The 26,551-nt window shown below is 42.1% G+C and overlaps 1 protein-coding gene across 4 annotated transcripts in view; it reads left to right on the forward strand.

Moving 5' to 3' along the window:
• LOC106851629 (sodium channel protein type 5 subunit alpha-like) overlaps window positions 1-26,551 on the forward strand; it is a 212,447-nt gene that overhangs the window by 16,276 nt on the left and 169,620 nt on the right. For all 4 annotated transcript variants that reach the window (XM_088157284.1, XM_088157211.1, XM_088157355.1 and 1 more), the window contains exons 2-3: window positions 23,848-24,166; window positions 25,715-25,832. In XM_088157284.1, coding sequence (XP_088013410.1) covers window positions 23,900-24,166; window positions 25,715-25,832 — 385 coding nt within the window. In that variant the 5' untranslated portion in view covers window positions 23,848-23,899. The remainder of the gene's footprint in view (window positions 1-23,847; window positions 24,167-25,714; window positions 25,833-26,551) is intronic.

The following is a 26,551-nucleotide window of genomic DNA, read 5'->3' on the forward strand; positions in this document are numbered from 1 at the left end:
GTTTAGATTTAAGCTAAAGGAGAGGTTCACACCTTGTGTTATTTGCCATGATTTTTAAGTGTTATTTTTTAGGGGCAGGGCACTGATTGTCCAGACACTGTTCCTGGGTTTTATTGTCTATGAGACTTCACATGTTTCTCCAGGAGAAAGGAATGGGTGAAATCTCAACAGAGTGATCTCAGGGCTGGAATAAGGGTCAGACAGATCCTTGGAGACTGATCCCCTTGGGCTGGGAAAATCTGCAGTTGCTCCCAGTTCTGTCAGCCTTGAGGAAGCTTGGGCTGGCCTGAGATAACCTCCAAAGGAAGGGCTGCAGCAGCTGAGGCAAAGGGAATAATAATTTTGGAGGAGAGGAATAGCAATCCAGGGAGGAGAGCCTGTGTCTTCCTGAGATTGGGAGATCACCCTGAGAGTTGTGTTTGCCTTGGGTACTCTTGAGTTGTGTGAGTGAGACACTTGGGCATTCGATGACACTGCCAAACTGGGCTGGAAAATTGAGTTTTCTCCATTTTGAACCTATTGAAACTGGGTTTCAATGAAGAGAAAATGAGATAGCTGGAAAGAAAAAACTCAAACTAACAATGCAAAAAACCCACAAACCAACAACAAACAAACAAACAAAAAAAACCCAAAAAACAAAACAAAAAACCTCACCAAAAGGTGTTTATTTGGACAGTAATAATTTAAGCATCCTTTCACCACAAGGAAAACAGTTCTTCTTATTTTACAGAGGGAAAATTGCAAAATGTTGTAGGAATGACACAGCCAGAGGGTTGGCCCTACACCATACAGGAGCAAATTTTGTGTCCATTTCCTCAAACCTCCACAGAGAGCTCCAGAATGCCCCTTCCATTCCCAGGGACCCAATGAAGGATCTTTCCACCCACATCTTTCCAGAACTTCTCTCTTCACCACCATTCATTTATTTTTCCCAAATCCTTCCCACTCCCGCCTCGAATTCTGCTTAGGTGAACATTCTCCATCTCCTTGTTTTTACCTCCTTCCAAGCAGAAGCACCTCCCACCCCAGGAGACAGCCCTGGATTCTGTGTTTTCATGGACAGGAGCAGTGTGAGCATTCCTTACACGGTTAATCAGGTGAAGAGAAAGAGCACAAAGAGTGTGGCCTCGTGTGACCCCAGACATTGCCAGGAGGTGCCTCTGCCTGGGTGCTGTGTGAACTCGGAGCATCTGTGCTCTCACCGTGTGCTTTGCTGATGCAGGATGGCTAAAATGTGCTGCTTAGGTGAGGAAACACAGAAAAGCTTTTGTCTTCAGGGCTGCTGAGTTTCTCAGCCGAGCTCTGTGCTGGTCTCCAGCCCTCAGAGCACGCCTCTCCTGGGGTCTGCATTTTCTCTGCATGGAGTTTGCTGTGCATGTCAGCACTGTGCTGCAGGAGCGTTCAAAGCATGCTGGCATGAGTGGTTCTAACTGGGATCCTGCCCCCGTATGGGCTCTGAAAATGCACCCTCAGCAAAACTGCTGAAAGTGTGCTGGAGAGCTTAGCCACAAGAGTACACCTCTGAAATATTTAAAAACTAGTCAAAGAGGGCAAAAAGGGAAAAGCAAATGGGGAAGAAAGTGTGCTGCTGGTTCAGCAGAAAAGACAACTGTACCTGCTGGTAGCAAGAACAACTTCATCATCTGATGCATGGACGTCTTCCAGCTTGTCACAACCAGTAGTGCACACTCAAGAGTATTTGTTGCATTAAAAATAAACCAGTGAGTGCAGGGAGCTGCAGCTCCTCGTGGCACATAGGCTGGGCACCAGCTCCTGCCTGTGCAGGTGCTGCTGCTGCTTCTTAGACAGGAGAGGAAAGGGTGAAGATGTGAAATGCCATCGAGGTCGTGCTGTGTTTTCCACCTCCTCTGAACTGGGTGTTGATCAAGCCCAAGTGCTAAGTTAAGCCTCAGGTATTATCTGCGATTTTGTGAGGAGGACTTAAAAGATGCCTCTCGCCCTACAGCTGAGGTTTGTTTTGCTGTGGTTAAGAGAGAAGCAGTTTTTATTCTTTGGCAGGGGAGGACACAGGAGCAGCTGTCTCCAGATCCCAAATGTTGAGCTAAGGAGCAATCTGTAAATTAATAGGAAGATATTAATTATCCTTCTATGAATTCTGCCAAGATTGAGGGGAGATATTTTTCATAGTATGTGGGAATTTCAAAGGTAGGGTCTGTCCTATGGACACAGCTCAGCTCCATCACAGCTCAGCTGCATTAGTACTGGTGTAACTGAAGATAAAATCTTTCTTGGAGTTTGTTGCTAAGGAATTTCTTGCTGAATGATGCATGGGAGTGAATTAGCAGTGAGATGTGTGAGTATTTCATGTGTAATGTGCTCAAGTGCTGTGATTTGTTCAGAAGGCAGATTGCCTCACTATATTCTTGAGACTCTTAAAAGTCTTGGAAGTTAGACCTCAGTTGAGTGTGTTGCAATAATGCAGCCTTGCAGTGCCAGAGACTTGAACGAACTTGGTATGAACTCTATTTCACATTTTCTGTATACCTGAAAGGAAAGAAAGAAACTCCTTTACAGGCAGAAATAATCCTCCAGGTCACAACTGACCCACAGGACACATGTCAGACAAGATGCCAAAGAGAAAAGCCCACACAACTTTTGTTTAAATCACATGCAGGTAGCTCTCTGGTGGACTTCAGTCTGTTTTATCTTATTGGAGGTAAAATCATCTGACTTTCATCAACGTTCATGTCAGTTCCAGGAGAGACAAGCAAGCTGCACCTTCTGGAAAAGGATTGCAAAGTAGAGTCATTGGTTTTCATGGTGGAGCTACATACCAACCACATTTAACTTTGCAATCCAGATTTTTCTCAGCATCTTGACCTGAACAGATCTGTTCACAGGATGAAGGAATACAGAAGTGACAATAATGAGGAAAGAGCAAATAGATGAACTCTCCTATGGGGAAAAGTTTGTACTAACTTGCCTCCTGACAGCAGCCCTGAGGCTGCCTTCAAGACAAGACTTGTAGGGCATGCAGACAGTAAATCCTGAATCCTAGAGATGGGTGAGCATATGTGGCCTTGAAAATCACAGGCTGGTTAATAATTATGGAGTTCGTTGTTGTTTGTTGTGTATACAGGCTGCATGGGAAGTGCTCATGAGGGCAGGAGAGAGAAATAGAGCACAAGATTCCTAGAGATCACGGAGACTGACCTTTCAGATCTGCACTGACCAACCCAGAAAATGCAATTCCAAGTGGGATTTGGCCTTCCTGACACCTGAAGCCTTGTCCTTCCAATTTTCAAAGCCAGCAGCTCGAGTTTGCCTGTCAGGAGATGATTTTGAGGTGAGAGCTGCCTCCAGAATCAGAGCTGGACTGATGGCAGAGCAGCTTGGCTCTTGAGCAGGGAGATGATCTCCCATTGTGGGCATAATTGCTGCATTCCTCAACTGGGAGAGGAGTGGAGCAAGCCTGCCTGGGTAGGACTTACATGGAAATGGCATTTTTAGGAGAATGTTTGAAATGCATCTTCCAGGCACCCAATTAAACACTCCTCTCAGCCTGGCCACAGGCCAGTTTAGAGTCCTTTGAACTTCTTGCCCTCCAGGCAGAACCCAGGGTTGAGTTTTCCTACCGACATCCAGGATGCCAGGTCATTGCTATCCACAGTGAAGAGAGCCCAGCTGCCTAAAGTCTGGCCCCCAGCTCTGTGTTTGTCTCCTTGGCCCTGATCGTGGTTTCTCAGGCTCATCCAAAGGCAGGCATTGTTTTCTGCAGCTTCTGTGGCACTGTGTCCACTGGCAGACCTCTGTTTTTAGCAGGGTGAGGAGTCAGACCACAGCTGGTAGCCAGGCAGTCTGCCAGTGTGCTGGGCACATCAGCCATTTCTCATGATATAGAGCAGCTGAGCTAGATTTTTTATTTTTTTTCTGTGTGTGTGTGTAAGCTTTGAAACACGTTGAGCTTGCCATGTGGGAAAAAGTTCTGTTAGGCCCGTGCTTGCCTGCATCCAATTGTGGCAAGGACACAAGAGTTTGGGAGCACATTTCTGCTCCTGGCTTAAAACTTGCTCTCATCATATTGTGCCTGCATGCACAAAACCTCCTGGTAAGAAACCAAGGTCCTATTTGTGGGTGCAGATCCTCAGTGTGGTGCATTTAGGCAGGGAGATAAAACTAAAAGTAAGGGAAATAAAACTAAAAGTGTGTGTAAATTCAGAGGCTGCTTCTGCTGCTCTCGGGAGAGTTGGATGTTAGCCTGACCACCAGCATCCTTGGGAGTCTTTCACTGCTGCTTTGCTGCCCTGGACTTTGCATGAAGTTATTACTCCTGAACCAAAAGCAGAGCTGAGTGGCTTTCATGGTCTTGTTATTCTGCCTGGTCCTGCTTTAAGGGATTGATTCAAGTTATCAGTGTTGGTTTCTTCCTCTTTCTTCAAGAGCTGAGTTTCTGACTTTACTCTTTCAAGGCAGAAAAGGATGAGAGAGGAAGCCACAATATTAATCCCTGCACAGACACACTGATTCTGCTTTTCTGAGGTTATTATCCTAAAACAGGAGAAATAAAGCTCCCATTGATTTGAGAGTGGCAAAGCTAATTCAACATTATTTCCTATGGGTCTAGCTCATTTACCTTTAACTCACCCTTCCAAGCCCATGGTTTCTTCCTGACCACTTGTGGGGCTAAATGGCAATGTGTGCAATGGCTTTTGGAGATTCCTTTGCATCCCTTAGCTGATGGACAAGGGGTTGGAGCTACACCACAGAGGAGGAACAAACTCCCATTGATTTTATTACTTAGCTCTCTTTTTCTATACTGTGAATTTAATATGTCTGAAATATCTTCGTCTGTCTCAAGTGTGGTTGAAATTGGCCAATGGATTCAAAAGTTATTAGAGGGGATTAAAAGGCAGACAGCATGACCAGATAAGCCTTTTTACCTCAGGAAACTAGGCTAAAAAGGAAAAAAAAACTAGTGCAAGGACTCCTGTGATGTCCTCTCTGCATCCTGATTTTTTTCACTGTCTGGGGTAGTTAATACTAAAAGATCAGAGTATTTACAAAGGATTGCTGCAGCATAAACAGGAATGGTGTTTATTTACATTACAGCTGCAATTTTGGATGTCATCAATCCACTGATGTGAGCCCTCCCCTGAGTCCTGTGTCTCAGCAGCTGAAATCTGGTGTGTGTGAGAAGTAGCTTGGAGTTACCCACACCTGAACCCTCCCTGCCCAAAACAGGATTAAGCTTCCAGAAGACAATCCCCATGGATTTGTCCCTGTTTATTGAGGGGCTGTAAGACAAGACAAGCAACTTTTTATCCTTGAGCAAGTGATGAAGACTCTGCTTCTTCTCAGTCAATGTGTGAAGGTGGAAATATTTTAGTTGAGTAGGTAAAATAGGCTATGCCTATCTCAGCCTCAAATACACCCTTGACTGGCACCTTCCACAATGGACAGCGTTTTGCAGTCTAGAATCTGCCAGTGGGAGGTGGGGAAGCCCAGGAGGTGCTGTGCTTGGGCTCTAGGGAAGGGGAAGCCACTTTGCATGCACAGCAAACTGATGACCCTTTGATCCCTGTGCACATCTCAGAGCAAACTCAGTTGATTTTGGTCCCATGATCCTGGAGGAGTGCTGGGAATGGGTTGGATTTGATGGAGCCTTTCATCTGAGAGAAGAGGGCTGGGAAAATAGCCTCAAGTTGCAAGAAGAAAAATGGTTAGAGCGTGTGGAGGTATTAAGACTTTGAATTTAATTTCAAGCTAAAGAGAGAGATCTTCCTGGAGATGATCTTGAAATGTGAAGGAAAGTGAAGTTAGGATTTAGGGTTCTAGTTATATTTGAATTTCCAGCCCAATTCTCTGTGTTCCTGTTTATATAGCAGAGCTGTACATCTTTTCAAGCAGACACAGAGATCCAGAAATAAAAGTAATAGCTGTCAGTGAACCTGCCACCCCCATACACAAGTCCAGTGAGGCAGCTGGGCTGTAGTGTTCCTCCCTCCCTTCCTGCTCCTGTGACATCCCTGTTGTCCCAGGATCTCCTTCAAAGCATTGCTGGGGCCCATGAGGTGGCTTTGAAGAGCAGGGTGGGGAATGACCTCCAGCTGACAGCCTGGAGAGAATGTCTTGTCTCCCTGCACCTGTAGGGCTGGGGTTCTAGTATTTTCTGACAATTCTCAAAGACAAGAAGTTTGATGGCTCAGAATCAGTGATTTGAACTCTACTTGGAGGAATCTGGATGAGGTGAAGGGTAAAGAGAAGAGGTTGTTTGAGGTGATGGACACCAGACTGAGTTCACACCTGCCAAGGAACAGGTTTCACCTGATGCTGTTTGAGCTTTCTGACCTTCTGAGCATGTCCCAGCCCAGCTCAGGGTGCAGCTGCATTTTCTATATGGGGAGGCAGAGGATGATGGGCTGCAGGAAAGAAGCTTTGGAAAGATGGGATGCCTTCATTCTGCTGGTGGAAGAGGTAAATAACCTCACACCTTTCTGCCTTTTGTAAACCCGCAGCGCATTTGTCCAGTGCAAAATAATTTCATCTGGTGCTACTGTCAAAGAACAAAAAATAGCAACAGGAATTTTTGGGGCTGGGCTTCAATTTGGAGGCTCAAAATGTTTGTGCAGAGTTGGAAATCCTTCCTTGCCCTTCCCCCTCAGCTGGGCACTTAACATGGTGAAGGAATGCGTGATACCCTGCCTAGTCCTCAGGATTAGTAATTTGTTGTCTGTGTTAATCTAAAGCCCTGACGCTGCAGCAGAACTTCAGCCAAGTTCCTCCTTGGAGAAGTCTTGGAGGAGGGAATTAATGCGGTGTGTGAAAGGAAGCTCGGCGTTAAAAAGGGCCATTGTCTGTGACCCTGCTGTCCTGGAGGGACCACGCTGCCCTCACCCTGCTCCATCAGGTGTGCAGCTGAGGGGGAACCATCCCCCTGTCCCACTGCAGCCAGGAAAAGCTCTGGAAGCAGCTCCATGTGGAAAAGCAGCTCCCCAGCTGAAGTCTGGCATTCCCTCTGCTCCTGGGGGCTGCAGAGCTGCTGCTTTTGGGTGACTTGCTCTCCAGAGGCTGCAAAGAGAGACTTTCTGCCCCTGCCTGTGCTGGAGATGTGGGTGCTCACTCCCCACACCTGATGACTGCAAGGTCCCTTACAAAGCACTTTATGCCTCTTCCCAGGCCCTCATCCCTTGGCAATGTTTCTCCTGCTCAAGGTTCTGCCAAGTGCTTCTCCCACCCCCACTCCCCGCTGGAACAAACCCCATTGTTTTCCTTTGCTGCTAATTTGTGGTGGTTTATTTGTCTTCCTGTGCCGTGAGAGGCACTGCCTGATATAACCTAACTCTGACAGACTCCTGAGAGCAGCTCCCTCCCACCTCCTCATTCCTGTTCATCTTGTGGCTCACTTTGAAATTGCCATTATTTCATCCCTCTGGGGCACCAGCTAAGGCTACCCTGATGATGGATGCTGCCAGACCAGATGCATAAATATTAAGAAAGAGGAAAGAGCCAGACCTGCAATTTCTTTGTGCAGAACAATGAGGAGGATGCTGTTCTTACAGCTGGCCAGCACAACTGCAGTCTGAGCTCCAGGTTTAGAAGGCTGTAGATGGTGGTTAAAATGAAGATTTAGCTCGGGTTAACCAGCCTGTGGTCAGGCAGAGAAACAAGCATGCTGGTCATACTGGAAATTTTTACTTGGCTGCTACTGGGTTTGTTCAGCACGCTGGGCTGGACTCTAAATGTCTGTTGTACCTTGTATAAGTTCTGATGCTGGTAGTACAAGACACTTTCGTGACTAGAGGATATTTGCATGGTTTTCTGGATCTTGACATGCAAATATTGGACCCTAGAAATGATTATGTTATCAGTCTGGTGTGTAATTCGGTAGTGCAGTGTCACAACTCACTTGCCTATGTGCCCCCCTTAATAAATCAGTATAGGTTTGCCTGAAATTGTCAGAAGTTTGGTGCTAGCAGAAATATTCAGATACTGCAAGAACAAAAAATCTTGATTAATGCTGAGTTAGCTGTCTCCCCTCTAATGCTGTTTCCAGTTCAATGGATGTCTTAATAATGGTGTTTGATCTGAAGGCCACAGACTTATTGATGGTCACAGATCAAAATTCCATCCTTGCTAATAAATTATGCTTCTCTCTTTCTGCTAAGAAGAGCAGCAAGGAACAACATCTATAAAAGCAAGGGGAAAATCTGGGCAGTCCCAACAAAGACTCATAGCAGCACTACTCAGGGTAAGAGCCAACACGATTGAAGTACATTTCCAGAAGGGAAATTTGGGAAATGCAAATTGGATGCTGGTGCTGTGTCTCTATTTTGGACCCCACAGCACAGCAAGGCTCATGGTGTTTCTTTTCCTTCCTGTCCACATCCTTCTGTCCATCTATCCCACCTTAGATCAGATATAACTTTGGGAATTTGAGGATATGTAGCTCATAAATAATATTGAAAAGGCACAGAATATTCTTTTTATGGCTCAGGGCTGCAGCTAATAGTGCAAAGAGTTTTTGCTTGACTAAAATCAGCTTAATGTTCACAGTCTCCAAAACATCATCTCTTTGTTATTATCTATGAGCACTGAGAAAAAGGCTACTGGTGTGGTCACACAAAGATCTCAATAATCCTGCACCCAATCCCAACTGAGAAAGCTGGTATTTTGTAAAATCAGGGACTATGAATGCAAAATAATCCTCATCTTGCTAGAGGTGAGCTCTCAAGATTTGCATGGAGTATCCTGGTGATACTGCTATGCTTCCAAGGATCTCACTTTGCCACTTCTCATGCTCCTCAGGAAAAAAAAAAAAAAGAAGTTAATCAGTTTAATATTTTCCAAGACTATTAACTTTTACTTACCAAAAATATGCAAATTACCTTCCTCTATTTAAAACTAGCAATCAGGGCCCATTTTATTCCCTGTATCAGGAAGACTGAAAGACACCACATTCCAGACCATACAGAAAAAAGTCTGAAATTCCAAAATTTCTCATTTCAGTCTATACCCTCCAGCAAATCCTAACATACAGCGTGAGTTTGTAGAGCTCACATGTTTCCTGAAGGTGAAAACTTTTGCTTGGTGGCAACCTTTGAGCATCCATCAAAGCTCAGATGGTGGATCAGAGCAGATTGTGTGGTGCTGCCCATCTGCCCATCGGATGCCCAGGCTTACTTTTTAATAAGAGCAAGGAGCTGGATGTAATGTCATGCAGTCATAATTCTTGGCAGTTGCTATAGTTCATATGTTTATTGGAAGCTGAAGCTTTGGAGCATTTTTCAGATGTCTTTACGCTTCCTGCTTTAGTGCTTGGGGTTTTTTTTTCTCAGCTGAGCTCTCAGGGTCCCAAAGCCCTCTTTATTAGGGAAAGAACCAAATGTCCAGTGGGGTGTGTCATGGGGGGAGTGACTATACTGAGAAAAGGTGAACGAGTCCTGGAGCACCTGCCTGGGCAGTGCATGTTTGTAAACTTAGAGGGTTTTTAGATGTTTTGAGAAGGACAGGGAGATAACTTTTCTGTAAAAGAGCTGGGTATGGAATTCTGGGGCTAATCTGAGAGATAATGGACTCTCCCTTAGAGAGAAGGTGGGTTGTGTCGGTCTGACCTGGGAGAAGGCAGCACTTTCTGCTGAAAAAGTCTGTCTGAAGTGGACTGCAGTTAAATCACCTGTCAGGCATTAGGGACTTCACTGAGGCTTGGAAGCACATCTTGAAACAGATGAGATTACAGGGCAGCTGGAGTCAGGGGAGAGTTTCTAGCTGGTTCATCCACAAAATTTCCTTGTACCACATGCTGTCTCAGCCACATGGACGCTTTAGGAGAAGGCTCCAGAAGCGCTGAAGGAATTATGTCCCTCTCCAGTGCTGCTGTCCACTCCCTGTGCCTTGGCCCTGAGTGTTCAGCATCCCCTAAGTCAGGCTGGCATGTGCTCCCAGCCGTGAAATGAGGGCAGTGCTCCTTGCTGTGAAGTGATGAGGGACAGGAGATGCTCCTGGGGCTTCACAGCCCTTGAGGTGGGCTTTGGAGGCTGCAGGGAAGATGATTTCCAGGCTTTTCTGGGGAAGCCCTGAAATGCAAGAGACAAGATTCACAGGTCTCCCTCACTTCTTCTTTTCCCAGTGCTTCTATCTCAATTTAGGATGTAGGAGAGCAATAACAGAGGATGCTTGGAACTCCCCCAGTCTTGCAGCCCCAGCCTCCTGAATAAGCAGAGTAACGCTGGAGTTTCCCCTCAGGAAGATGACACGGTATAAAATTTCTTCTAGGACAAAATTCCTTCTTTTAATAAGAGCCCCATTTAAATAATCAAAGTCCCAGAGCCGAGATGCAACTGGCCCATGTGCCCAGGAGAGCATTTCAGAATACTTTTACCCAACAGTTGGTCTGAGATCAAACAGACTTGGCATTGTGCTGTTTCCTGGATAACACGCCGTCATTATTTATTCATCTGAATCGAAGTGCTTGATGTTTTCATGCCATCAGTTAGACAGAGCCATATCGTCTGCCTCCCCCTTTTTTTTTATTAATTTGTTGTGTTTCAAGAAAGTTTTGAAGCTGTTGCAGTGGGAAATCCATAGCTTAAGTGGCAGCTTGCTCATCTTTTATTTATTTTTGTAATAATCCCGTTGTTACTCATTCAAAGCTCCAAAAGATCCTTGTCCTCAATCAAAAGTTTCGTATTTGGATGAGGCTTCAATGATGACTTCTAGAAGAAAAACATGTTTTCCTGGCTTTGAATAGGTATTGTCACTTTTTTTTTTCTTTGTGATTTAAAGAGATATCATGTGTTTGGTCAAAAGCAAGTAATTTTAAAATTAATTTTTATATTTGGATTAAGATGACAGTGCAAAATTCCCATTTTTTTCCTTATATTTTAAAAACACAGACACAGGAATGTCAAGCCAGTGGGAGAGCCAGCAATGGGATGAGATTAGGGTGATTTCTGGCCTCTTTCCCATCATTCTTGGAGAGAAAGTATTTTTTCCCCCTATGAAAAATGGTGATTTTCTCTGATAAATCTGTTCCCTTTTCAGTTTGGAGGCTTCTTTGTCGCAGAAAGAAATTTGTAACTCAAAGTAGACGCTCTTTACTTAAATGCTTCTCTATTGGAAAAGCATTTTTCCATAGAAATGGAGTTTCAATAGGAAATTTGCAGTCAGCTGTTCCACACGACAGGCAATGCTGCTCCCCCTTCCCCTCCAAAGGGTGGTTTCATACAGAACCTGCACTTCTGCATATCCATACCAGTGCTGTGGTTTTATAAGCACATTTCCCTATTTTGAAATGTTTTCCTGTCTCCTGTTTTTGTGTAAAACAGCCTCACAAAGAGGAAAGATGATTAATTGGAAACTACAGAGGAAACTACAAAATCAATTGCACTCAAAGAACTGTCTAATGTAGAAACTCAACAAATAAGAAACCCCAGAGGATTATGTGGGTTTTTTTCCCTCTCTTTATTCAGTCATCAGGCTCTTAAATGTTACTTGGAATATTATGAAAATTATAATTATTATAAAAATTATATAATATTATTATATAATATATATAACAATATATATAATTAATATATAATTACTATTAAAATTATAGCCTTTTCTATTTCCCCTTATTGGTGCTCAGCTGCACATTATCTGTGAACACAACAGACAATATTACAAAAATAACTGAAAACTGTCTTGATGGACTGCAGAGTTATTGGGACCACTTGTACCAAAAGGAGTTTTGATCCCCAGACTCATAGTGCTTCTTTATAAAATTAATCCATAAGATTTTCTGCTCATAAATAATTGTGAAATGACTGAACTTTAAAACATAAGACATCTTATGTGCTAAACCTCATGGAAGAATAATCTCTTGATAAATTTAGTTTTAAAGTAACGGAAGCATAGATGATTGCAATTCTATTTTTAGACATACGTGGTAAAACTTTTCTATTTTGTTTGTAGCAAAGCCAGTTTAAGTCAGAACCTCTAAATGAAGATGGGGGTGTGAGAACAAGCAGGGTCAGTGAGGTGAACAGCCCTGGCCCCGGGTTTGGAGGCAGTTTTGTGAAGATGAACCCAGACTGTGTTTGCCAGAGCAGGGATGAGAAAGTGATGAGTGAGATTTGAGCTGGCTGGTGCTGATGGCATCACCAGCCACGTCAGAAAGAGCAGGGCCTGTGTCTCTGCTCTCTGTCTGAGCACACTGTAACCATCAGTTCCTGGGATCATTCTGTGTGCATTGGGTCAAACAGATGTCTGTGCTATCCAGGCAATACCTAAATAACAGATATAAGCAGGCCAGGCACGGAGATGTGCTTTGGGTAAGTAAGGAGAAAGGAGTTAAGATAAATCAGCAGAACTCTATTTTTTAGCCACTGTGAGTCATGTGAACTGGGATTTCCCATTACTTTGTTAATATGAGTATTCAATTTAATTTTGGTTCATCTGGCACAATCATAAATTGTAAGAATTGAGAGGATCAGTAATGCTTTTTATGGTCTGATCTTTCAGGCTTGGTGTTCTTGCTTGGGCCTCAGGGCTGGCTTGCAGGCTCTCCTGTGAGTTTTGTGATGGCATTTCACACAGCTCCCTTTGCCAGCAACATCCCTTCGGGGGACAGAAAGGTGAGGCAGAAGTCAGACTCGCTGACCTTAGAGGTCTTTTCCAGCCTAAATGATTCTGTGATTCTAAGTCAGGCTGAAGCCCAAAGCTCCAATCTGCTCTGCTGTGATCGTGCCTTCCAGGACATCCTTCAACTTCTTTGCAGCTCAGTGACTTGGAGAAAAGGGAGAGGCACAATTTCCATAAAGGATGGTGTGGATTAACCTTGTCTGGCTGCTAGATGCCCACCAAGCTTCTCTCTAACTCCATCCTCCTCAGACTGGATTAACCCACCATAGATGGCTATTAAGAAATCTAATATATAAAAGATGGTTAATAGGTCCTTGGAGGGTGTGAAATGTATCTTGGAGATGGGGACAAGGGGAATCTCTGAAATGCCATCCAAATTTGCTTTTTTCTTTCCTTCATTTCTCTCTTTGTCTGACAGTAGAGATAGGCTGGAGAGAGCTTGAGTCTAAGACACCTCTTCTGGAGTTACAAATTTTGGGTATGATTTTGGAAGGAAAGTAGAGACAGAGAAGAATATTTTGGAGCCAGGCTAAACATTTATGTGGGAAGAGAGGAACAGTGCCATTCCACTTGTTCTGCTTTTAAAATCATTATATGCGTTGTTATGATCTCCAAACAAGCCCAAGACTGGAATAGGGGAGTGGCTGTGAGCTAGGACAGATATTCACTTTCAGCTCGCTTTTGGATTGTTTTGTCATGATCCCCTACGAGTCACAGGTGCCACCAGCTCACATTTCCCCCTACTTTTAAAAATATTACCTCAAAACCACTTCTGCCCATGTAACTGCAAAATCTAGACATCCAACACCCCTTAAATTTATAGAAACAAAATGTAAGGCATTAAATATTTTCTACATTTGTGAGTCTGTGGTGAGTCTGAGAGTATCAGGATAATCTGTGTGACTCCGTTTCTGGGAACAATGTGGTTGTCATTGACTAATTAAATGTATGTTGTTTATTAAAATTGAAGATCTGTATTATGTTCTAAAGTAATTGTGCACACTGGAAAGCTGTTTTAAAAGTGTTGGGTTTTGCCACACCCTGGAATGGAACAACTTTGGTCCATCCCTTTACCATCATGTTATTGGAAGTGGCTGGTCTCTATTTTTGAAAAGAGTCAGGGCAGAAGAAAAAGTAACACACCTCACACACCTTGCATCATATTCCACAATGGAATTCTGAATTTTTGGGGACATCTCTCAGTCCAGATGCCCCTGCTCTGTCAGAGAAAAGCAAACATGCAACTATAGACACACAGTTCACAGGTACCTACAGGCATGTATCAATACCAGAATTTTGGCGTCACAATAAACAAATTGAATCATCAGAAGCTTTGCTAGGGTCTAGAGCATAGTTTATCTCTCTGAAGTAGACATTGAAAACAGGAGAGATGAGTCATGCCCTAGCAGTGCCTATTTCTCCCTGAATGTGTAACATCCTGCGCTTCTTTGGTTTGGCTAATCTATTCCAATCCATCAGAGAAGCTGAATTTTAGTTGATTCATTCTATTCTGAGAATATGAGGCTATTTCACAAGAGTTGCATGTCCAATACATATATTATTTTAGTCAAAAATATCAAGAATATATTATTTGCCCTGTCTAAGCTTAGGATGGATAAAGATGCAGGTGGATGTTGAGAGGAGCAGGCAGTACTCAAATCATTAGAACTGTACATGGCAGATTAAAAATTAACAGATCTGATCAAAATCTTCCATTGCCTTGTCAAATTTGTATTTTTAGTTGAAATTGTCTTGAAAAATCAAAACAAAAATCTGAATGTTAAAGCAGCAAATTCTCCATATTTTTAGGACCCTGACAGGGTAGGTGTTGTTATAGACATAATGTCATCTGGAGACTCTTAACCCCAGTATTTATATATATATATAAATGATGATCTCTCAGTGGAATTGAGATGATGGATGATCTCTCAGTGGAATTGCTGTTTATCACTGCTATTAGTAATCACACAATCATATCACAGAATGACTCGATTTGGAAGGGACCTTAAAGATAATTTTTTTTTCCAAGCCCTCCCCTGCCATGGGTAGGGACATCTTCCACTATTCCAGGTTGTTCAAATTCCATCCAACCTGGCCTTGAACACTTCCAGGGATGGAGTGTCCACAGCTTCTCTGGGCAGCCTGTGCCAGGGCGTCCCCACCCTCACAGGGAAGAATTTCTTCCTAATATCCAGTCTAAACCTACTAATTTTCAGTTTAAATCTAATCCTCCTTATCCTACCTCTACATGTGCTTGTCCAAAGCTGCTCTCCAGCTCTCTTGGAGCTGCTTCAGGCACTGTGGAGTTCTGTCAGTTCTCCCTGGAGTCTCTTCTCTTCTCTTCTCTTCTCTTCTCTTCTCTTCTCTTCTCTTCTCTTCTCTTCTCTTCTCTTCTCTTCTCTTCTCTTCTCTTCTCTTCTCTTCTCTTCTCTTCTCTTCTCTTCTCTTCTCTTCTCTTCTCTATTCATCAGAGATGTGTTTCAGATCTCTGACCATCTTTGTGGCCCTCCTTTGGATCTGCTCCAACAGGTCCAAGTTCTTCCCATGTTGGGGTCCCAGATGTGGATGCAGCACTCCAGGTGGGGTCTCATCAGAGCTGAGCACATTCTTCCACTTGCTGGTCACACTTCTCATGATGCAACCCAGGACATGATTGACTTTCTGGGCCAACCAAGAAATGAAAAAGTTATTTTTAGGAATAGTGTTGTTTGGGCTGTTTTGGCATTTTTTCTTACAGGAAGTGCAAGCAAGTTCCCAAAATATGGAGCTAGTGCATTTTCCATTTAGAAAACATGATGCATTGATACCATCATCAGATAATTCCCTTTCACAGGCCACTTGATGTATTATTTTCTGGTTTGCTCATTGACTGTTTGGTCCCATAAGCTAAATTAAGCAAGGAGCCACAGCAGGGTTTGCAATACTGGGCCTCTATTGTATCCTTCCAGTGCACTGTGCCTCGGGCCCAGCTGAGAATTGCCAACCACTCGAGCATGCACTGGTGACACATAAATGCATGTTTGGATGTAGCCCGTTAGTAAGTGCCATGTCCCCAGCAGTTTTGTTTGGATGATTATATTATTGCTAATTAACAGAAAATGTCATGACTTTTGGAGTAGAATTGTTTGTGCAATGAGTTATTTACTCTGAAAAACCCTCCCATGTAAAAAAGATGAGGAAATTATACAGGGGAGAATGGCAGAGATGCTTGGGATTGCCACGGGGTTCTCAGGAGTGTGAGTCTCATTGGCATCAGTGGGACAACCAAAACCACACCTGGTAACGTGACTCACTCATATACCTCTAAAATCATCCACCTTCACCACTCTTTAAATGCTCCCCATCATTTGATACACTCTGGGTTTTAGTTAGTGTCAGGAGAAATAAAGTTTAATTCAGCTAACCTACCAGCAAAATGTAGTAGCTGGAAGGTGGCAATCTTGGTGATAACATTAAAAGGCTACTAGATATTATTTGAAAAACAATAAAAAAATCCCTGGCTGCTCTGCCTCCATGTTTCTATCAGACTCATTTACATAATGGTTTAGAGCATTATGTAATTCAAATCAAATCACTGTCAGTCAGCACCAGCATCCATTGCATCTTTTCCATGGAGCTACACTGAGTGGCTGAAGCAAACTTCTTTGAAAGGAATGGCAGAAATCAAATAACTCAGTCTCTGTGACGCCAGGGTTCTGACCCACTGCCTATTGCAGTCACACAGAATATTCCCCTTGACTGACATGAGCTGAGGATTGCACCCCCAGAACCCATGTAAGCTCTTAACTGTGATTCCTAAACTTGGCAAACAAACCCAGGCGGTTTTCAATTGCAAACAGGCAGAATATCCCTCCTCTCTGGACAGCAATAATCTCTCTCTGTCTCTCGGGGGGGGGAAGAGGGTAGAATTCTCTTCCATCAGAGTAGAAGAGCCACCCAGCTTTATCCAAATAGTATTGTCAAATTTACAGTGCACTGAATAATGAATCATATCTTCAATATATTCCAGCAAGCATCAACTCCCTGATAGATTCCCTGTTATCCTTCCTGAGTTTCTATCACCATTACCAGGAAAGAAAATTTTGCCAGTGCACTTCTAAATCTGTGCCTTTTTAATTTTTTCTCTCTTCTATTTTGCTGCCAAAGCAGTGAAATTACTTGCCAGTAGCTGAGGCTCCATTAACATCAAACATTATCCAAAAATCACTGATAGAGACCCTGCATCCTTGTCCAGGGTCACCCACCGTCATAGACAGAGATGCTTTGCATGGAGCAAAGAGGAGAATAAAGTTGTAGTGACAAAATCTCACAGAACTGGTGTGAATGTCACTTGAGAGTTATTGCTGTGGGCAAGGACAGGTTTCTGGAAAGGTTATGTTTGCCTGGAATAAAGTAGGTGGGAGGATGAAAGAATTATCTTGGCTAAGGCATAGGAAAAGGATGGAGGTAGAGAAGGATGGGAAGCTGGGTATGTTGGAGGTGTATGGAAAGGGGAGTTTAGTGAAGGAAGTGTTTGTGGAACAAAGTGCTGCTGCAGGCTGGCAGGACCTGCTGTTTCACCTCATATCAGCCAGATGCAGGAGGGGCACCTGCCACCTCCCACTGCTCAACTTTGTATGGTTTGGGTCTGCTTCCCTCAGCCTTTCACATCCAATTTTTTCTTGACCCTTCACCTCAGCCTTTTTTTTTTTGCTGCTGTCACTTAAAAGAAGGAAAACCTACATCGCTCTATTGACTATTAAAAATGAAGTTTAGTTGTTATGTCATGTTTGCCTCTTAATTCAGTGCTACCATTGTGAAAGAGGCCCTGGCTTTGCTTACAGAGTTTCATCCATCTCTCTTAATGTAAACATGTCAGTTCTGATGATTGGCTTTTATGAGTCTGTTTGTTTTCTGCTGATGAAATGTGTCTCCATAACTTAGATGGGAGGGGATCAGGAAAGCCTTACCTATAACTGTGGTAATACATCAGACAGCTTTTCAGACATGGCTCCTTTTTCCATAGAAGCATGCAGCCAAGATTTTGCTGTCTAGCCTAAATCTGCCTTCTTTCTGTGGCATAACCATCCCATAATGACACCAGAATGTATTTTAATAGCTGTTTTACAGCTTCCTTTATCCGTCTTTATGTCTTTACAAAGCACTCTGAGAATAAAATGGACCAGATTTGATATATTTTATTCATATGAGCATTCAAAGCTCCTAGTGGTGTGAGCATTGTGTATTATGCTTGGCACAACATGGAGTTTTCCTGTACATTTCTTATTTCTTGTTCAAAAGCTAGGGACTGCATCCTGAGCTGAAAACGTCCTTCTTTCCTGGTGGCTCTTTCCAAGCTCTGTTGGTTCAGAGTAGCAAAGGAGAAATCTTTCCCTGGATCTGAAGGCTCTGTAGTTTACAGTAAAATAACTCAGGCCAGTTTTTAGTTAATTAAAATAGACATGAAAACCTTTTGGGTGTAAAAAATTATAATTCTCAGCAAAATATAGAGATCTGCATTGGTAACTATGATGTGCTGTTTCCCTCTTGCTTATTTATGTCATTTGTTTGCAGAGTAATTTGAAACAAAAACACCTGCAAAGAAAGCAGAATATTTTTAGCTTACTAAAAATATATGTTTTATCATAAGAGAAGACTTAGTGCCAGCATTTAGTTCTTGGCATAACATTTGTCATCCCCAAATACCCTTTTAATATCTGGATGAAATATTCTGAATTCATTTCCTTTTAGCACATGTTGGCTTTCTTAAGACTTTATTTTTTCAATAAGTCATTGGCAATGTCAGAATGCCATGATTCTGATGAGTGAGGAGCCAGCAAAACCCATTAAACTGGATTTAAAAGAAAATACTGCGTAGGCAGAGCTGGTCTTGACAAAAGGCCTAAAGTGGGTCTAAAGTTTTGTTTTGGATGTTTTGTGCTGTTTTGGTTTGGTTTTTCTCAACAATTTGAATGCAATGAGTTCTCTTACATATTTATTTCTACCACTGGTCAGCATCCACGGTGAACAAGAGGGCTTGTTTTGGGAAATGTTATTATGCAATGTCATGTCAACCTGCAGGTTTGCCTTGTGACACGGGCAGCAAGAGGAACTCTGGCTCACAACTCCTCCTGTGTCAGCTTGGACAGGTTTCAACACTTTGCTTTGCCTAGGAGATCTCCAAGAGTTAGACATTTCAGCCATTTCCATCAGATTTTTGTGGAATACAAAAGTTTTCCCCTGCAGACCAGCCATGGGAGCCTGCCTGGTCCCATGCTGGATTCTCCACCAGCCCTTTTTGCACCTTCACCTTGGAGCTCATCCAACAAGATGTTTCTGGATGAACAAGAATTTGCAGATTGCCTTCACAGGGTGCAAAAAGCTCAGGGTTTTCCAGCCCCCTGCAAGCTTGGTTACCTTCTAGGCCATTAGTTTAATACCTCAATTACACACTATCTGCTGTTCATGTTCTGGTGTGAAGGTGCTCTTTTTAGAGGAAACATTTCTAGCCAAATATTCTCGGTCCTAAGAGATCAATTCCCCAGGTGTGACTTCCCTGGGCAGAGCTGTGCTGATTTATGGCAGCTGGAGATGTGGCTGATTACGTGTGTTGAGAACATGTGCTACAAAAACAACCATTGTTTGTGGTCTTGAAAAAATTATGCCTGTTGGAGAAAATAGAAACAAACCAAATATCAGCTTGAGCAGAAGTAATGAGTGAGGTGTGTAAAAGTTCGAGGTGTGTCTTGATGTGAGCACACAGCCCTCAGAGTGTGTGTTAACAGCAACTGAAATGTTCCAGTCAAAAGAGAATTTCCCATGACACCTTCTCACTGTGGAATGTGAACTGTGATATAAATATAAGTGAATTAAGTCTCAAAACGTTGTTTTGTTTGTTTGTTTGTTTGTTGTCAGTAAAATGATTGTGTCGCAGTCATCTAGACTCCTTTAACATCTTAATCTTTTTACAAAAAGTCTTTATTTGATCTGTATTGAAAACAGTTCTCCATGAAGCCATTACTTCATGGCTGGAATAAAACTTCCATGCAATCACATATCAACTTGTAGTATTTTTAAATCTGATTAGGTGTTTGTGTTTATATGTAAATTTACGCATATGAATTTATTAATCTAGACCAGTGACGTTAAATCAGATGTGTCATTGCTCTGTTCTTTTTTACCCTAGCCTATTATTCTCATGTTTTGCTGTGCTCTGCAGGTCAAAGGAAAATGCCAAAGAGATTATATGGAAAAGGAGTGTGTGGGGGGGGGAAGATGACTGTGCTCCATGTATTCTCAAACACTGAAAAGAAACCCGTCCACATGACTGTTCTTTTTACCACAGCAGTTAGGAAAGCAAAGCCTTTATTTAAGCACAAACATTTCTTAAACAAAAGGAGAATTTAGGGTTCTAAGAATAGTATTTTATAAGAGTTTGGACAAGCAGAACTGCAGTGCAAACATCCCTCTCCCCAGCCCATGGTCTGCAGTAGCTTCCTGAGTGGCATCATGGAAATCAGCAAATGAGGACAGTCCCGATCAAGATGAGCGTGTCTGATGTCTTTAGCCTGCAAAAGACACTTTTACCTTTAAACCTTGATCTTCCAGTTTGGTTCCTTTATTACCATTGCCAAAGGTCTGAAATGTAAGCTCATGAGTCTTTGAAACAACAGAGGGACTTGCAGGGCATGCAGGTGATGTTCTGAGAACCTGAAAGATGTTTTGAACTGGAGTGGCTGAAGCTCATGGCAGTAAGGTTAAAAACTGCAATGGAAAACAGCATTTATCTTTCTGAATAACTGCAGGTGATAGCAATACCTAATTTGTTTGTACTGCTCTCACTTCTTGCCACACCAAAGAAAGAATTCATCTTGGGGCTTTATTTTCATATGCATGTTTTGTTTACATAACCAGTACGTTTTATCAGCAACAACCGATGCTAACTGACCAAGCAAGAGGGAAATTTTCATTCTGTGCATGGGGATATCACAGAAACAATGTGTTTGAAGCCTTGTACTTCAAAAATATGCCTGTGAGGAATGGAAAAATCCAGGCTCATATTGTAAACACGTGAGTCACAACAGCTATTATCTCTTAAAAAATGGCATGTCAGCCCTTTGATTCAGTCATTGATGATTTCCCTTTTTAACTTGTGGTGCTTTCTTACCCTTTTAAGAAACATCTGGGCTAACCCTGGCTATTTGTAGAAATGTTTGCAATTCACAGATTAAAATAAATTAGACATAGAAAGGAGCCATGAAATTATCTTGTCCATTTCCTGAAAGCATATGAAATTGAAAAAGAATTGTGCTAAATATATATATATATATGTATAAATGTGGAACTTTAGCTTATATACAATATGAAGCCAAAACATGTCATGAATTTTCAATTGTAAGGCTGCTGAAACATACTTTTTTTTTAAAAAAAAGAGAAATTAAATGGATGACTAGCAAAAGCTCTAATGAAGTTTGTGTAGGATTTATAGTTCTTTCTAGGCAGCTACCTTTCTGGAATTTGTAGATAAAATAGAAAAGATCTGGTTTTGAACAGTTTGAATTTGATTCAATTTTCTAATGAGAGAGAGCTTTAAGTAAAAATAATTCCCTTTAGAAAAAATAATTAAAACTTCTGATGCTGATTAGTTTTTTTGGGCTGTTTTATCTTCCTCACCATCCCCTACCCTTCTTTTATTTCTCTTAAAAAAATAAATAAAAAATTGGGTACTTCTGTTGCCAGAATGGCTTCTCTTGGAAGTTTTTAAGGAAGTCTGAGACTGTAAGGACAAAGCACAGAACAGCAGACAATGGATTTCTTTAGACTGGGAAGGGTGTTAAAATAGGACAGGCATAAGTAGCCTTTCTAGCATGCACCCAGTTTGTGCAGCTGAGGGATTTTCTCAGTCAGAGGCAGAATCTTTGTCTTTAAAACCATTTCTGGACCTTCTGCCCTTGGTTTTGCCTTGTGGCTTTGTAAGTCCTTGTGATTTGCAGCCTACAAGTTTCACAGGATGACTTTGCGCCGTGTGGAAAGTGGCTCCAGTGGTTATTTCAAACCTGCTGCTCTGGGATTTTCTTTGAAGTTTCTCCATTCTCATATTATCAGGAAAAGCAAAGTCTTTCCCCACTCACTGCCTTCACAGAGCTCATGATCATCTGGACCTCAACTAACAGCCCACAACGTTCTCCCCTCTGCTTTAGAGACCTCGTCTGTGCTCTTCCTGCAGTCCTCATCAACCACTGGCTTTTGTTGTCCCTTTCAGCACTGGGACAGGTTTCATTCTGGAGAAACAAAAATGGAAAGGACAAAAAAAATCTCAGAGAATTCTCTGGCCACCCATATTGATGTCATTTATAGAAAGTGAAATTCTATTTGCTCGCACTGGTGCTGAGTCACAAAGCGTTGGGCATAAGAAACTCGATTTGTGGGAAAGCTTCTAATTTCCTGTTTTGCAGGAAGAAGGGGATAAAACAAATGACATGAAGGGCAGAGGGGAAAGGAAAAAGGAAAATAAATCTAACAAAAGAAGAATGTCAGAATACCCCAAACTCAAGAAAGGATAACTCATTTTAGCCCTGCTTGTTCAAACTAGCAGTAACTCAGAGCATAATGTACAAGCTTCAGTAATTCATTCCTGTGTGATAGACTGTGATCAATGACAATTTAATGAATTCATTTTAAAATGAAGTCAGAATAGGAGAGACAGTAGTTATTTGAAAGCATCCTTTACTCAGAGAAATTGAGTCAATAAATATGCTATTTGTCATGCAGAGTCCAGTTAGAGTCTTGTTTGCTAACAAAAATGCTGTCATCACAGAGCCTAATAGACACAAACTATCTGGAACTGTGCATTGTAAATAGACAAATACCACCTGAAAGCAGAAAACAACGCTTGTGGCTGAACAAAGAATGGATCCTGCACACGTTGCTGAATGAAAAAGGGTAGCCCATCTCAAAATCTACTATTTTGTTTATTCTGATTGAGTATTAATGGCCTGGTGGTGGCAAAAATACAAAGGCTGTGTTTCTTCTGTGAAATGAGTTTTAATTGTTGTGGAGTGACAGCCTCTCTCACTGGAAAAACGTGCCTCTAAAGTCACTTTAAATTGCAAAATACTGCTTCAGTGAACTTGGATGGATTTGTGCAGGCTACTAGAACAGGGATAAGCTTCATCCTTTTTCAAATAGTAGTTTTACATTAATTTTCACAGCTATCCATGTTTTTTAGTGCAGATACAAGAAGGCTTTTTTGTTCGACTGTGCTTTTCATGCTTGGTTTTATTCATGTAAGTTGAAGAGATGTGGCAATTCTTACTTGTTTTCATTCAGGCAGAGACTGGAAGTGTTAACATTGAAGTACCATCAGGACAAGATGATCAAACTTCACAGGTTTGGGTTAGAATCAAGAATAAAAGAATATCCTGAGCTGGAAAGCACAAGGATCATCGAGTCCAACTCCTGGATGTTCAAATTGGTCTTGGATGAAAGGAGCCTGGTTTTCAGATATGACAAACTGGCAGCACTGTCTGTTCAGCATCTTGGAAGCTTGGTGTGATCTCATGAAGGTCCCAGAGCTTTTCCAGGCACATTTGGGCTTCTATTATCCTTCAGATTTCAGGGTGTGGAGGAAAAAAAATGCTCAAAAGTCCTGAGAGATATCTTGAGGATACTGTTTCCTATCCCAAAGGAAAATTAAAATTACATTACAGTGGACTAAGACAGAGATTATGAAGAATTTTTATGGGATTTGAAAATCTAAACTTGACCCTTCACTCTTTAAATTTGGAATAGAACAGCTGGGGCATTTTTAGATTTTGCATCACGTGGCCTGACTTCGGCTGATTTAAATCTGCCTTGCACTCATCTTAGGAACATTGTTCATCCACTCCCAGAGCTGCTTTTTCAAAAATTAGTTAGGAATCTGAACCTCTGTCGCTTTCAATGAAACTTAAGCTTGTGTGAATCTAAGTTACTCCTTAGTTTGGGTTTAGGATCCCAAATGACTGAAGAACTGAAGAATATTCCACAGTCTATATATAGATCCTGTTTAGATTTGATCATGTGTGATTCCTTATTGGAATCACAATTTCAGTCATTTTTGTTTTCCTTGATGTTCTATTAACCACATAAAAGCAGATGAAGATTTTCCTGACAATATATAACAAGTTACTTGGGTGTTGAGTTCGGGGTTTTTTTGTTTTTTGTTTTTTTTTTTATTCTGATGGCTTTGTTCTTGCTTTTCTCGCGCCGCTAACTTTTGATGACTTTTTTTTTTCTTAATTTCAGCTGTTTCCACTACTAGGAGTAAAGACCAGTAAAGACAAAGCAGGATGAAAAGATGGCTGACTTCTTGTTACCACCGGGTACTAACAGCTTCCACCGGTTCACACCCGAGTCCTTGGCTGCCATCGAGAAGCGAATTGCAGAGAAGCTCGCCAGGAATGCCAAGCAGGAATACAGAGAGCAGCTGGGCGAGGAAGAGAAACCTCAGCCTCAGTTTGACTTGCAAGCTTGCAAGAAGCTGCCTGATATCTATGGGACTGTTTCTCCAGAGCTCATTGGGGAGCCCTTGGAGGACATCGACCCTTTCTACAATGATCGTAAGGTGAGCGCCAACCCTCTGTCCTGCTCCTCTGCCTTTGCTAAAACTTCACTGCTGGTTTGGGTGCTCTGTTTGTTATCTTTCTACAGCCAGTAAAAATGCTTCTTTCCCAGATTAAGGATCAGAATGTTGGCATGAGCAGGGCTCCCAGAAAACATCTAAGCAGGAGGGCAAAGAGGGATAAAAAGCATAATTTAAACTGGTGTGTTTTTGGATAATCCTGAGTATGAATATACAATATCTGAAATGAGCAGAGCAGTAGCTGAGTTAATTTAAGCCAGAGGTTTTTATCTGTCCTATCTTGCCTTCTGCATGAGCTGTGGCTTCACAGGTCTGTTGTTTATCACTTAAGCCCCTTAATGTTAAGGGCTTCTGGGTGACTTGAGCCTTGTGCGAGCACTCTGCACAAGAGAGGAGGCACCTTCACAACCATTCCTGGAGAGCAGCAGTTCTGTTCCTGCTGAGGAAGAGCAAAACTCCATTTGAGATGGCCAAAACAGAGCTGAAGGGAGGTGTGAGTAGCACGTGCAGTGCTGGCACTTTGCAGAATGGTGAACTTTGTCCCAAAGCGAGCATCACCTGATGAGGGATCACGTGCAGGCTGAACCAAAGCCACAGCAGTGCAAACAGCTTCTGTCAAAAGGCTGTTGACAGCAGAGCTGGGTTGCTTACTACACTTCATTCCCCTTTCCAAGCATTTCACAAAACAGAGGACAAAATAAAGCTTGGAAGCTCTGTGTATTTTTAGGCAGCTTCCAGTTTTTTCAGGTACTGCTGTTCCTGATTTCGGGCTATGCTATTTCCTGTGAACAATGAATTAATATGACCATAATGGTACTTCTATTAAAACAAGTGTAGAGGTAGGTGCTAGAGCTACAGAATAAAAGTTAAATGGATAAAGACAAATAGATTACTTACTTGGAAGGGCCAGAATTAATTTACCTTTTAATTTGCCTGCTATCCCTGGGCATAAGCAACAGGATATATATTTGCAATTTTAGTGCCATGAAGTTTTTAGATTCAAGGTGCATGAATTGCTTAGATTTTATATATTGGGTGTCTCAATTCTGTCTCTGAGTGAATATTAGCTCCTCTATGTGTGGTGGGGCATCTTCAGAGCTTTGCAAATTGGGTCAGCATTCAATTCACTTTTGTTTTGGGTTTAAGATAACTCAGAGAATTGTTTTTCTCTGGCCATGTTAATCTGAAAACAATGAGAGTGCTTCAGTGCCAAGGTCAGATCCTGGAGTGGAACTGTGCCTCCTACAACTTTTTACTTGGTGAGACAAAATTGAGAGCAATAAAGTGCTCACAGTAGAGAACAACCCCATAGTGAGATCCCCAGCACCTGGGAACAAGAGCATCACAAAATTCCTTCCACCACATTTTAGTCTCCAGGTAATTTTTCACCAAGTGAGAAGGATTTTGGGGGTCTTGGGAGGGGGTAAAAATGTATGGGAGGCTAGCAGAAATTTCCCAGTGGGATGTGGGCTGGAAAACTGAGCATAAATGCAAATACTGAATGTTCTCATTTTCTGTTTTGTTTTCCAGACATTTATAGTACTGAACAAAGGGAAGACAATCTTTCGATTTAGTGCCACTCCTGCCTTGTATATACTTAGTCCTTTCCATCCAATCAGAAGAGCAGCAATTAAAATTTTGGTACATTCATATCCTTTCTGTTGATTTTCCTCCTCATGTATTTTATATGGGTTTTAAACACAGATGGATGGAAGTCAGAAACCATTTTATTTCATTAAGCTGTTTTAAATCTTTTGGCTGAATTTGTCTGCACAAGCAGAAATGCACTTGGATTTTCGGTTTGTTTCATTTTATATTGTTATGTGAGCTGTAAAAACGACTGTGTCATACGGCTGACATCAGATAATGTGAACTGCACTGGAGAGTCTGGTGGGTTTTCTCAGGATTAAAAGATGGGAAGGGACTGAGCATCTTTACTAAAGGGAAAGTGGGTGTAGTACCTCGGAAAGGGAGGGAACCAGGGGAAATCTGCACTGATGGAGAGTTTTGCTCCCAAGCACTTCAGCAATCCCTCTCAGAGGTATAACTCAGTGACATTGTCTGCAGACATGATTTAATTTTGAACTGCTTCACATCTGAACTTTTTTTTTTCTCCTGAAACAGAATATTTCAAAAATTGTTTTGTTGATTCATTTCTAGTTTGTTTATTTGGATATGTTATCCAACAAAGAAAAAAGGCACAGGCTGTCCTGCTGAACCTTCCAACGGAAGGGCAATGCCTGATTTCCTGTAGCTCTGGTTCTGAAGTCATGCAAGACACACTGCAGTGGTTGGTTTTGGATTGTTTTTTCCACACAAACCCAAAACCATTATATTCTGACATAGTCACATCTCTCTGGAAGGCCA

This window comes from Sturnus vulgaris, chromosome 1 (genome assembly GCF_052056855.1).
Source record: "Sturnus vulgaris isolate bStuVul1 chromosome 1, bStuVul1.hap1, whole genome shotgun sequence".
Lineage (NCBI taxonomy): Eukaryota > Metazoa > Chordata > Aves > Passeriformes > Sturnidae > Sturnus > Sturnus vulgaris.